This window comes from Dendroctonus ponderosae, unplaced genomic scaffold, assembly GCF_020466585.1.
Source record: "Dendroctonus ponderosae isolate FM_Combo_2020 unplaced genomic scaffold, Dpon_F_20191213v2 Dpon_F_20191213_4, whole genome shotgun sequence".
Lineage (NCBI taxonomy): Eukaryota > Metazoa > Arthropoda > Insecta > Coleoptera > Curculionidae > Dendroctonus > Dendroctonus ponderosae.
Window position 1 is genome coordinate 5,222,328 of NW_026018611.1, and position 13,554 is coordinate 5,235,881.

Here is a 13,554-nt window from a genome sequence, read left to right on the forward strand (position 1 = left end):
TCGTCCTTTTCGAATACTCGTTTCACCTTTGAATTTGGGACAAAATCGAAACAAAGTTATCTTGTTTTTCTGACAAAATTTAGGTTTCCTCAAAAAAACGACCAGAGAAACAAAAGCACATAATCAATATTTGAAAAACTCGTCAGCTTCATCGCCCTGAAATTTTTTAAAGTTTCTTCAAAATGTCTGCATTTTCTCCCGTTTTAGACCAAATAGTTTCAGGCAATCGTATGTGCAAACATATGTTGATCGCTGTTTCTTGTGAGATGTTAAAAGTCCGTCATCGGCCATAAGTTATAACTCATTAACCAATGAGTTAACTCAGAGAGCGGCAACAACTCAAAAGCGCAACTCAACACAGTGTTGCCCAGGCCTATTTCCTAGACGCGAAAAATATTGGATTTATGGCGAATTTAAGAAAACTTCCAACATTTTTCGCAAACTTGTTTCGGTTTAGAAGACGCCAATTTTTGAAAGCGAGATTGCAGTTGGGCGTGAAGTTATATTTTGAGACCATTCGGGTTTTTGGGCTTAACAACTACCTATAACTATTTATCTGACCCAATTCCCATTCATTCCAGCCGATGGAAAACGCACAAAATCACCCATCGATAACTGAATTTTAATTCAAAAATGAATGTTCAAGTAATGAACAATTAGTTCCAACAACTGTGGTCTGTTTAGAGAATAATAGGCGAACAAGGACACCTGTTCCGGTGTAAAGTTCCAGGGCACCTCTTCTATAATTTGAATTGTTTATAGTGGCATTTGCGTCACGATCTATAACTTCATTGTTCATAGAATGGCGTTTTTTTGCAATCAAAGGCTGGAACTTTTCCCAATGTTTCATGCTAACCAGAGTGATTTTTTCAATGTTTTAATTCACTTTTACGTTCCTCTATTTTGCTCGGTTTAAATCTCGTTGCAACTACAATCAAATAACCGTCTGTTCTTGCAAGAAATATGTTTTTAATTGACAATCTCCGCGTTTCCCAATTTCTCTTTTATTGTACGTTTGCGTTGTTATTCCTATTATTAATCGTCCAAACGGGCTTTTACTCATTTGTGAAAGGAAATTGTTCCAAATTTTTACTACTTGGCAATTTAGTGCCCGCAAGGTTTGAACAGTGAAATTTACAAAAATGCGACAGACTTAGAATCTAGATGATCAATGTGTAGTTGTGCGATACAAAACGGAAAGACAATCTTATCAAATGCGATTTTTGTCCGTTTTATCCATTAAAAATCTTGGGGACGATGGGTGAACGACCTGCTGTTGATTAACTTTCGCAGCTAGTAATTGGCATTTAGGTAGAACCGCTCCTTTTCTTCTACATTATTCAATACAACACTTGGCATAATCATATTTTAACTACGCATTTGGATTTCCCGTGGTAGAGGATGGGCCATACTTGAAGACTAAGGTTTTGGGACGCTTGCTTTCATAAAACACTCTTAGTACTTGGATTTTTTGGTTTTAGGATCATTTAGAGACACAAACTTGGTGCTGAAATTATGCGCAAAAGAACAACACTTCAAATGTATTATGCTTTCCATTCGGCTTTCGCTTATTCTTATGCCGATTATCTCGCAATTTCAGGTTTTGCACTAAATAAACAACAGACAAAAAGTGTTGCAACAGCTTGCGGAACATTCCACTAACCATAAACAATTGGCAAATGACCGATGCAAATTGTTTATTATTGATCGTGCAAAAATGCCTGTAGTTCATGGGAATAAAAGGAAATTATCCAAGAACACACCTTATTTTCCATTGGGATTCAGAAGCAAATGCTTTTTCGGCTCGACGGTATGAAAGTGACTACTATTTAAAATCGCTCTAATGAATTGTGCGCTTCAGCTCAAAAACCCATGATTTGCGTATCGGCCAGGTGTAAAAAGCTTTCGCAAACTCGTTAAATACTATTGAATTGCGCTTCAGTCCCGCGGTTTTTCCAACTTTACTCGGTACCAAGAACCTCATACCACCGGCGAATTGTTGAATTATTTAAAACATTTCAGTTACTTTTATAAATAAAAGCCGAGTCTTGCCTAGAGTTAAGGTCAACCGCAACTTAAACAACACGAAACATGTTCGTAGATAAAAAAAACTAACAACAGGACGTTGCTTTCGATAAATATTTGAGTTAATTGAACCAATCAGGATTGTTTTGCACTTTGTTCAACCTGGAAGATTAAGTTACCAAACTTGTACATTAACAGTATAAGGATCGTTTGTTCTAATCTGGTTTAATTGAATGAATTCATACAAGGTGGACCTGTTTGTCTGTTGAAACCCCCATAAAAAACCAGCAAAAACGTTGTTTGGTTATTACAAAACGTCGCTGGGTTTTCGCAGGATTTAGGCGAAGGCCACATTTTAAGGATGGTGCTTCGTGAGATTACTAACAATCAACGCAAAGAGCTGAAGCATTGTTCACACACACTTTGAAACAATTTAAGCGACAAAGGAATGATCTGGCTTCAAGGTGGAATATTTTAGTATGTAAAGTAGCCATCTATTTGCTTCGTTTTTAGAGGCTTTTATTGCCACTTGGCTTTGAAGCTCTTGAAAAACACACTATTGTTATAGATGATGCTGCCAAAGCACAATACTTCTGGTATACTGTTGAATAACCAAATGTTTAATTGATGGTCTCTTTTAAGGCCTACCTCGGACCAAGGAATACATCGGTGCAAATTGCAAAAATCATAGCATCCACCGTAGTCGTAGTTGCCTTCATCATGGGAATTGTTATGCTGGCTTCCGCCTATGTAACAGCCACCGCGACTTGCAGACAATTGGAACAAGACTTGGAACTTCTTGGAGAAGTTGCCGACAGATTCGAAAATCCCAACGTTGGACTTCCGCAGCCTGAAGCCTTGAAACAGGTTTGTTTTTCCAGCATTTTTTCTTCTTAAAGCCAACAATTTTACGAAAAGAACTGATCGTTCTAGATAGCAACCAAAACAATCAAATTTGAAACTTTTGGCTTGAAAGGAGAAATTTGAGCAGATGCAAAACTAGGCAGAATACTTTGAAAGCTACAGTCGCTTTTTCATGTTAGGCCCACATATTTTAGAGAAATTTCGATTTTTCGCCCCCCAAAGGCGTCCTTAGTTTTGGTCAAACCTTGTAAGAGTTTCCAAGTCTCTTAGTATTCTAAATTATAAATGTTCTTAACTTTAGTTCCTTTCTGTTGTTAATTAATGCAGTCTTAATAGACTCTGGTTTTTTGCATAAACAATCAAGCAAATTTGCGCACCGAATTCACTAATAGACATTGAAACTTTTTGCCCGTTTTCAGAAAATTACTGTCCTAAAATTTTAAAATCTTTTACAATTAGGAAGAGGTTTATTTTCGTGCGATGACCCTTTTTGAGCAAAACTACGAAAGTCGAAGTGTGGCAGTATTCGGGTTGTGCCCCTAAAGTGTTAAGCCCCTAATTTTTGTTAAATTGAAAATTCGATTCCAATTTCATCGTCACTTAGGAAGAAAAAAGGTATTTTGAGATTTTTCCATTCGACGCCCCGTTTTCGAGTGAAAAAATAAGTCAGTTCAATTACCAACTGCTTATAACTTTAAGTGGCACACTATTAAGGAAAAAAATCCCCTAGCGATTTTTCCCAAAGTAAAAATTCGTTTCCCATTTTATCATTAAATAGGAAGGAAAAATGTTTGTTGATATTTTTCGGTGCAACGCCCGAGTTTCGAGTAAAAAATTGAAATTCCAACATCCGAGTTACCTCAAGTCTCATAACATTAACATGCGCGGGACACTTAAAAATTTAAATCAGCTAGTGATTTTTTTCAAATATGAAATTCGTTTCCAATTTGATGATTAATTAGGAAGAAAAAATGTATTTTGGCATTTTTCGGTGCGACGCCCAGCTTTCGAGTAAAACAATAAAATTTCAACAGTTGAGCGTTCGGGTAACCAAGCCTCATAACTATAATATGCCTGGGCACTTTTAAGTAAAAAAAATATCCGCTGGTGATTTTTCCCAAAATAAAAGTCCTTTTCAAATTTTCTGTTCAATTGGGAAGAGAAAACGTATCTAAATAGTTTCCCGTGCAGCGCCCAATTTTCGAGACAAAAAATAAAATTCCAACAGTTGCAGCATTCGAGTGACCAAGTGCTCATAACATCATTATACCTGGGACACTTTTGAATGAAACCACTCTCCCAGTGATTTTCCCCCAAGCAAAAATCGGTTTCAAATTTCATAATCAATTGGGCAGAGAAAAGGTCTCTTGACAGTTTTTCGTGTAATGGCCCATTTTTGGGTAAAAAAATAAAACTGGAACCGTTGCAGTATCCGAGTTGCCAACTACTCAAACCCTACTGGCACCAACCGGATGCCTTTAATTGAGAAAAACTGATAAGCCCCGAATGTTTTTTCAACTAAAATTTATTTCCGATTTTATAGTCAATTAGGAACAGAAAACTTCTTTTGGTAGTTTTCCGTGCGACGCGCGGTTTTCCAGCAAAAATTAAATTGGAACAGTTGCAGTAGGTATTCGCACAAAATTGCTCAGAACATCTCACAATAAACTGCGGATATTTTAAATAAAAAAACGTACTTTTGGGCTTATTTGTGCAGGGTTAAGGCCGTTTGCAGAGTTTCATCAGCATCAGCTCCGTTGCCCTGTCGGAAGCCCATTGAGCTCTTCAAATAAATGGTGCTTCACTCGGGCAGCAAACGCAACCAAAACACTAAAAGCCGACTTCTATTACATAATTAACCTGTTCGACCGGTTACTGTTATTTCAAGAGTTGGCATAACCAATATGGCTATTTATACAACAATTTTGCGGTCAAGCAAACTGAATAATGCCCGGACAACCAACCAACCGCTCGCTGTCCGCGATCGAAATTATTAAAATCTATATAATTTAAGACACTGCAACTCGATTATAGTATTTGTCAATATCGTTTCTCTATTGTTGCAACACGTTGAACGGTGATGTCATCGAAATAGCAACTAAGAATCTTCAAGGTTCTTGTGAAGGAAGTGGAACTGGTCTCATCGCCGATACCAATCTGGTCAACCAGATTTTCGAATGGTCGAGGAACGAATTTGATTTCGGTTTGAAAACAGCAAAAGAAAAAATTATTACCGATCAAAATCATTTGTCTGTGAAATTGTCAGCTGAAAAACGACGGTATTTCAACAGTTGGATCGTGACGAGAGGAATTATTATCAAAGAGAAATGTATAAATTTGAGAAAGCCGAGAAGAACAGAGCTGATGTAATTGATTGATTGATGTTTTTCTAAGTGTATTGAAGGAAAGCTTCACTGGGTTTAAGAGGGGGGATGGGGAGAAGCCAAATAAACTTAAAGTCCGCAGGACTCAAATCGGGTGACCTGGGAGGCCAACTCGTGACTTTTTTTTCGGGTTAGGACAATGATAATCTTAGTCACTATCGCAAAAATAATGCGCACAACCTTCAACCATGGAGTTTGCGATAACTGCGAAAACTATTCATTCAAGGTGCAATGCTGCTAGCAGCCTTTCCAATTAGCTCCCGGTGATCTCTTTATTTGGCTTGGTTTCGTTGCAACTCCAATAACATCAATAAATGTTTCGAAGGCAACCAATTGCATGTCCTTTTCGGTTCGTTGCATCTTAACTTTGCTCTCAAGGAATTATTTCTAATCAAAACGAATCACCGTCCATGTAAAAAAGTAGAAACTCGTAATTGCTATTGGAACCTTGAAATGGACACATTAGCATGGGCGTAGATTGGCTATTTGCACTGTGGATGAATTTCAGTTTATCTTGTTTTATGTTGTTGCTTGTATTGGAACCTATGAAAGTTTCTAGAGGGACAATTGCGTTTTCCTGTTTGTGCTTCTTTATAAGCATTTTCACTTAATGCTCCACTTTGATAGCAGGTTCAAAGCGTTGAATTTTCTCTTGTATTCGGTGCATAGTTTTCAATATTTAGATTAATAATAGCGGCGCCAATGGGAAAAGTAAAAGCATCATGCTTGATTATTTTGGTGGGGAAACCGTGCCTCAGTGCAATGGTATTGATGTGGGACCTCTTTGACCTACTCCGCAGAACGTTTATTCAATTTTCTCCACTAACTGGCAGAAGACTGTAGGAAGAACCGGATTATTAAGAAAAATACTCTATGCTGGACACGAGAAAAATCTAATTAGATTCCGTGACGTCGAAACTGATAGACGAAAGAAGAGGCTGGCTAAGGCCAAGTTTCAAACGAAACCGCACATAAAAATATTCCGCTGCTTAGTTAAATGTATACTTTACCTTGAACGAGTGGGTTTAATTATTTATAAGCACGTCATGAGAACGTTTTTGTTATTTAGCAACAAATAATCAGTTAAGCGCGGTTTTCTAGCATAGTTGATCAGTATGCGGACCCCGATCTTAACGCCAACAGTTGCATCTGCTCAACATTAAGTTTGCAAAAAAACGATTTTAATGGAAAATGGTTTGCATGCATCGATTCCAGTGTGTTGAATGCATGTCAACAATACAACATTTTCTGTTCGTATCTTGAGGGTAGAATTTGGAGCGAAAGTTAAAAATAAACCAGAAACTTTCGGCCGGTGGCCAGTCCTCTTTAGCAAATCGGAAAAGCGGCAAATTCACAATACTCAATGAGCAAAGACAACAATTCTTGGTACTGTGAACGAATGAAACCGTACCGAAGAGCGGTATTTGCCATGTCTTACGTCTGTAGAACCTCGTCGAGGTGAAAGCGAGAGGTCTTTGCTCTGCACCTCGAAATCGGGTCAAACATTGCTACCAGCTGATGGCCTGAGGATGGAAACAACGATTTATTGATCAATATGGGGCTAAAGTCGTTTTGAAATGCATTGGCAAAGATACAATAGGTCTAGGCAGGGCCTCGCACGACCGAACCAAGAAGATTCTGGACTTGTCTTAGACAATAATTAGAAACTTTCAATCAGAAAATAGAAAATATTTTGCGGTTTGCTCTGAAAGCTACCAAATTGATCAATCCAACAAAAAGCTTGAAAAGAACTCAATTGAGGCAACAAAACTCCATTATAAACAGCCTTGCTCTGCATCTGTTTTTTCCATGAAATACTCACTTAGTTCTGAAGGCTGGCAATGGAAAGCATAATTAGGGCAATAATTGCATGTTTTATATGCGCTATTAATTTGCCATTTCGCTTCGATCAGTTCGATAATTGAATTTTTGCGCCTATTGACACAAGAGAAACTGCCAACCACCTTTCAATAATCGTTGACTGCACTTTCATTGCTAATCAACCGTCCGTGAAGAAAGAAAGTAAACATGATTGTGCTAACAATTGGAGAAAGGGAGATCGGTCCTAACTAGATGCATCTTTTTATTGCAGGATGAAACCAAGCAAAAGAAGCGCCAATCTGAGAGTACGGAAATACCAAAGAAGAACATCAAAGAAATTGACGACAATTCCGTGGACGATGACTCGTCAGATGATTCGAGCGAAGAACCAAAAGTCCATTTCAAACTGCCCCTTCAACTGGACTTCGATGACTTAGCTGGAAGCTTAATTGCTAAGAATCAACGGTCAGCACTGGCCCAGCAATCGGCGGCACAAATGCTCATTGTATGTGGAATTTCAGATCCAAGATGAACTGCATTGTTGAGAAGAAGCGCGCCGAAGAAGTGGTAGACCATCAGCCCAAAACCCTCCGATTGCCATTTGGCGTCAATCTAACCACCGATCCACGATTTGAGCGACTGACTGGCGAACGAATGATCATTATTTGCGAAAGTGGTAACATGCAAAGGTAGGTTCTATTTAAAATATGTTATTTTAATGTCATCGATTGTCTTTCTTTGGATTACCTGAAGGGCTATTAAGCATAAATAAATGGTTTTAAAAGGTAAGCGCGCATTTGTGCGCATCGGACGAACGAAACGGATTAAAATTACTGTTTGCCTTATTTTTTATTAATACATTTTTTGGTAAATAATCATTTTCCCTTGCTCCGTTCGCCTAACGTAAACATACGCGCTTTTCTTCAGAGTTTTAGTCTAGAGTTTAACAGCGTTAACGCTGCAATAAAACGTATTATTCCTGCTCCTCTAAAGGCAAGCGATCATTTATTCCCATCGGACAAAGGGAACGAATTGAAATGAATTCTTACTTTATTTTTTGTTAATACATTTTATGGCAATTATTCATTTTTATTCGTTCCGTTCGCCTGATGCGAACAAAAATGCGCTGGCCTTTAGAGCAACAGCGTTAAAAATGCCCTAAAATAAAATCATCATTCAAACGCCCTTGTTTTATATTCGATCGAATTTTGAAAAAACCAAGTTTCTAATTCGCCCTCCTCAGTTCAAACCACTGCTGGAATTACGTAAACTGTAAATGTGCAAAAACAACAAATCTAGGAAGTTTGGACACGCGCCACGTTAATTATTCATCGCGTCGGTCTGTAAAAGCTGTAGAAACACTTCTATATGTAGGTTTCTTTGTGTGGAACTACCATAATTTATAAACAATGCATCGCTTCCTGCATTGCTGCAACCTGAACAATTATAGACCTAATTTTTATCTATTTTATATACATAACTTTCCATGCGATTTCATGCAATGCTGCCAAGTTCGAACACATTAATTTATTGACGAGTAAAAAGCAATTTTTCTTTGAAAGAGCTTTAATATCGACATATTTAAGGTTTTGCATTTGAATAGTTGAAAAAATATGAATACATTTTATTACATTAATTTTGTACTTTTTAAATATTAAATTGATTTCAATTTACAATGTTGTGGTTCATTAGTGACCGTGATGATAATTTGTAAAAGACGCCTATTTAGGTTTGTGGGTTTTCCGGTCAATAGATGGTGGCAGAAATAAAACACTATTTTTTCATGAGCCATTTTATTAGGCCCTTGAAAAAATTGTGTTTTATTTTCGCCACCATCTATTGACCGAAAAACTCACAAACCTAAATAGGAGTCTTTTACTGCTTAAGTTTATAATGCAACCTGAAATTCTGATTAGTAAAAATTTATCATTTTAATAACTTCTAACTTACTTCTAACTATCGTAGACAAGAAACGAAACTATCGGGAAATTGATTAAACATTAAGTAATTTGATGCAATTACCTAATAACAAACAGGTGCAAATAAACCTGATTTGCGATTGTTGCAAATGCGAAACGATCGTGTGTTAACTGTGAAAGTTGCTCTCGAAATATTAAGAATGCACTGATCGGGGAAAATGGGGAATGAAATTCACCTTCTGGTTTGTTGGCGCAGCGCCCAACAGCCCGAAAAGCCTCAACAAAATGACGATGATGATGACGACGATGACGACAGCGAACAAGACACCATCATGATCCAGCCAGTGATGATTCCAATCCCACACACCGCGTTCCAAACTCACATGCCTCAACAGATGCCTCCCATGCAACAGGTAACCGAAACCGTTAAATATTTGATTGTTTCCTAACTCGATTTGTCTGGATCAGCAACCCCAGATGGAGATGCGCCCCATGCATCCAATGGAATCAATGAGACCACCAATGCCACCAATGAGACCCGGCATGGAGAACATGCGCCCACCAATGCCACAGTTCCGCCCAGCCATGGATATGATGCGCCCACCCATGATGCCGCCCATGGAGCGTCGCCCAATGATGGAACAGCCCAGACAACCGATCGAGAAAATCATCGCCATCAGACAGAGCTACGAGCCGGTCAGCCAGTCCTTGGAACCTCAACGCTCAGAGGAACCTCAACGGCCCCAAATGATGTTCATTCCTCAGCAAGTAAGTGATCCACATCAATAACACGCCACATAACTCGAGTAATCCTACGGGTTTTGTTCGCAAAGGTTCAAATTCGCGTGGAACCTCAACAGTCGCAACAGCAATCTGAGGCCTCGCCAAACCCAATCATTCAGCACATCATTCAGCAAATCATCGCTCAGAAAATCGCTGAGTCGCAAAGAGCCAGCCAGGAGAGTCAGCAACCACAAGAGAACAGAGATTCAGTGGAACAACAGCGACCAATGCCAGTTCGTCCCTTGCCTCAAAGAGTTATGCCCAATGGATTCCCTATTCCTGAAGAAGTGTTGACTCAGCTTAACAGGTAAAATAGAGCTCTAGACAAATTTTTTATCAAAGAACCGCAAGTTAGTTTTGACCAGTTGGGGTACATACTCTCGAAGACATTAGTATTATTTTACAATATTTTCAAGAGGGTCGTTTTTTTTTCTATTATTTTGAAAGACTGAGATTTGTAATGTTTATTGTTCCAACATTTTTCATCAGCTCAAATTTTTTTTCAAACTAATTTTGGCGCAATTCTGGTTTCTTTTTTATGTTTTGCTGGTCAATTTTAAGTTCTTTCTTCTTCTATGCTTCGAAAAGTATGGCTTCAAATATACAAGGCGTTCCATATATACCGATCGACATCGAAACAAAAATCGTTCAGCGGTTATTCAGATCAGATTCAGAAGTTTGATGAAAACAAAGTTTTTTGAAAGGCGAAACCTACGAACTGAAATGTTCAGTAAGTGTTTCTTAAACAAGGTCTTTTATAGTGATCTACAAACATTTGAAGAGCGTGCTGGCTGTAAAGTAATTTTTTAGGTCATTCCAATGAACCATTTCTGGTTTAAACTTTGTCTACGAAAATAACGACGTTCAAACTTTTTCCAAAAATTGAGCAATTCATGCAATATTTTTCAAAACTAGAATTAAATAGGAACTTTCCATACATTTTACATCCTCACGCTGTATAAAGCGACTCCATATTTAGTATAGTTTTTGCATAATGGCTTTTCAAAGTGTCTGTTAACGTAAAAACGACGACGGGAAAATTCAAGTCAATTTAAAAATTTGTCAAAAATTCAAAAAATACGCCCTGAATTTGAAAATTTTAGGGCATATAAAGCAAAGTGTGTTCTATTGTCTGCTCTAAAACGCATCTCTATTGTTATGATAGCATTTGCAAATTAATTTTTAAAATGTCTGTTATCGTAAAAAACACATTGGGAAAATTGAAGTCAATTTCAAAAATTTGTCAAAAATTAAAAAAAAAGGCCTTAAATTTTAAACTTTCCGGAGTTATAATGAGAAGACTCTTCTATTTATGTCGGTATAGAGCGTCTCCATGTTAATCATAATGATTTGTTGAAAGTGTCTGTTAACGTAAAAGCAACGACAGGAAAACCCAAGTAAATTTCAAAAATTCGTCAAAAATTCAAAAATACGCTTTGAATTTGCAACTTTTAGGGCATATAAAGCAAAGTGTCTTCTATTAGTTGCATTATAAAACGTTTCTCTTTATCGTCTAGTTTTTGCATAACTATTTTTCGAATGTGTTTATTAACGAAAAATCGGCACCGGCTCTTAAAAATTTCGCCCAAACACCAAAAACTACGTTATAAATTTGCCACTGTCAGAGCATTTAATGTCAACTATCTTCTATTGATTTCTCTTGAAAGTGTCTCTTTCCTTAGTCTAGTGTTTGCATAATGAATTTTTGAAAATTTTGGTTAACATTAAAAACACACTGGAAAAATCCAAGTCAATTTCGAAAAAATCGTAAAAAATTCACAAAATACGCCTTGAATTTGCAACTATCAAGGCACATAAAGCAAATTGTCTTCTATTAGTTGCATTTTAAAATGTTTCTCTTTTTCGTCTACTTTTTGCATAACTATTTTTCGAATGCGTCTAATAACGCCAATAAGACACCGGCTTTATCTAAAAAAAATCGCCCACGCTCCCAAAACTACGGTATAAATTTGCCACTTTCAGAGCTTTTAATGTCAACTATCTTCTATTGATTGCTCTATAATTGCTAATATAGATTGCTGCGTCTCTTTCCTTAGTGTAGTTTTTGCATAATGAATTTTTGAAAATGTCGGTTTACGTAAAAAACACACCGAGAAAAACCAAAAGTCAATTTCAAAAAAATGGTCAAAAATTCGGAAAATGTGCAGCTTTCAGAACATCTAAGTGAAGTCTCTTCTGTTGATTGCTGTATAAAGCGTCTCTCTCGACTTTAGTATATTTTTGGCATAATGAGTTTTTGTCCAACTTCGACTTTTTATGTTCCTTATGTTTTTGAAGGTATGTTTATGTTATAAAGGTACCAACAAACTATAAATTTCAGTCCAGTGCTTCTTAAACAAGGTTTTTCATATTGGTCTACAAAATTTTAAGAGAGTGTTTGGTAAGTAATTTTATAGATCTCTTTAATAAGCCTTTTCTGGTTTGAAGTTAGTCTGCGAAAATAACAATCTTCAAACTTGCTCCAAAAATGCAGCATAACCCATGAAAATTTTCCCAAACCTAGAGCTGAAAAGGCACTTCCCATACCTCTTCCTCCTCTGCTACCACAATTAATTCTTCATTATGAATATTTGCATTAAAATAATAAAAAATTTCAGATTGCCCAACAATGACCGCGTTATTGTAGCAGTATCTGAACCGGAATCTTCGGAAGAAGACTCGTCTGAAGAATCTGGCGAGACTCAAGAGATGGGCGGACAAGAGCAAAGACCTCAACCAACCGCCGAAATGGAAAATCGTCAGGCTTACGTGCGAAGATTGCCCATAAACATGCTTGCTAACACGATGCAACAACAAGGCGCTGACCAAGAAGAACCACAAGCTGCTGCTTCTGAAGAAACTCGTCCACACTGTGAGTTTTTTTTGAAGAAATGATTGGCTGGATGCGAATAACGAGCTGTTGATTTTTCCAGACGTTCAACCAAGATCAGTTTCTTCTGATGAGCCCAAGTCCCGAGCTACCAGATCGGCCAATCCGCTGCTGGGCGAAAAGAGAGTGAAACGTTGCGCTTGCGACTGTGCCTGCTAAGTACGGCACCGAGAAGACAACATTACAATTTACTAAACATTACAGTATACGTAGATATAGACGAGGTACTTAGAGCTTGTTCAGTAACATTTCTTCGCAGCTTATTTTCCCGAAAAAGTTGTAAATAATAGCGGATTGAAGCAATTCAAGTTAGCCCTACCCCGATAATACTACACTCTACATTATAACGTTTTTAGGTTTAGGATTAATGAGTTAGTGATATGTATATAGAATTTCTATATGATGTTCTTTCGGTCTTTGAGAATGTGATACGATATCCGAAATTTGTGGAAAACAACAATATTTCTGAATAAATTAGATTTATTTTTTGCATGTGTGTTTCAATTTGCTTGGAATCAATTATTTGCATTAAAAAATTAGATATGCATTTTTCTACCATCTTAGAAATAGATGCTGACTTAAAAAACATTTGCAGCTTCAAATTTTTTGAACCGTGCATGTGAACACGGATGGTTTTTATCGGTTGGCTTCGCAAACCATCAGTCAAATTACATCAAAAAGTGAATTTTGTCATAAATAATCTTTTTTATATGCGAAAAGTATTTTTTAATTAAATGTCTTTGGTTCAGTGTTCGCTTTTTTTTTAAACTGTCAACATTTCCTTATCAATGGTTCACTTTCTAAAAAGGCTATTTATTTCTGCCTAGAATGATGTACAAATGAGCGTTCTTGCTCATTTTGCCTCCGA

General features: G+C 37.2%; 1 protein-coding gene across 1 annotated transcript; it reads left to right on the forward strand.

The window, feature by feature from the left end:
* Positions 1–2,667: 2,667 nt before the first annotated feature.
* LOC109544064 (protein P200) lies at positions 2,668–13,176 on the forward strand (the record flags this gene model as incomplete). The annotated part of the gene is given in 8 exon segments (XM_019914085.2): positions 2,668–2,892; positions 7,366–7,559; positions 7,616–7,783; positions 9,270–9,426; positions 9,482–9,781; positions 9,847–10,103; positions 12,415–12,668; positions 12,730–13,176. Coding segments are annotated over 8 exon segments (1,671 nt in total), but the record flags the coding sequence as incomplete, so codon positions are not given.
* Positions 13,177–13,554: the final 378 nt, after the last annotated feature.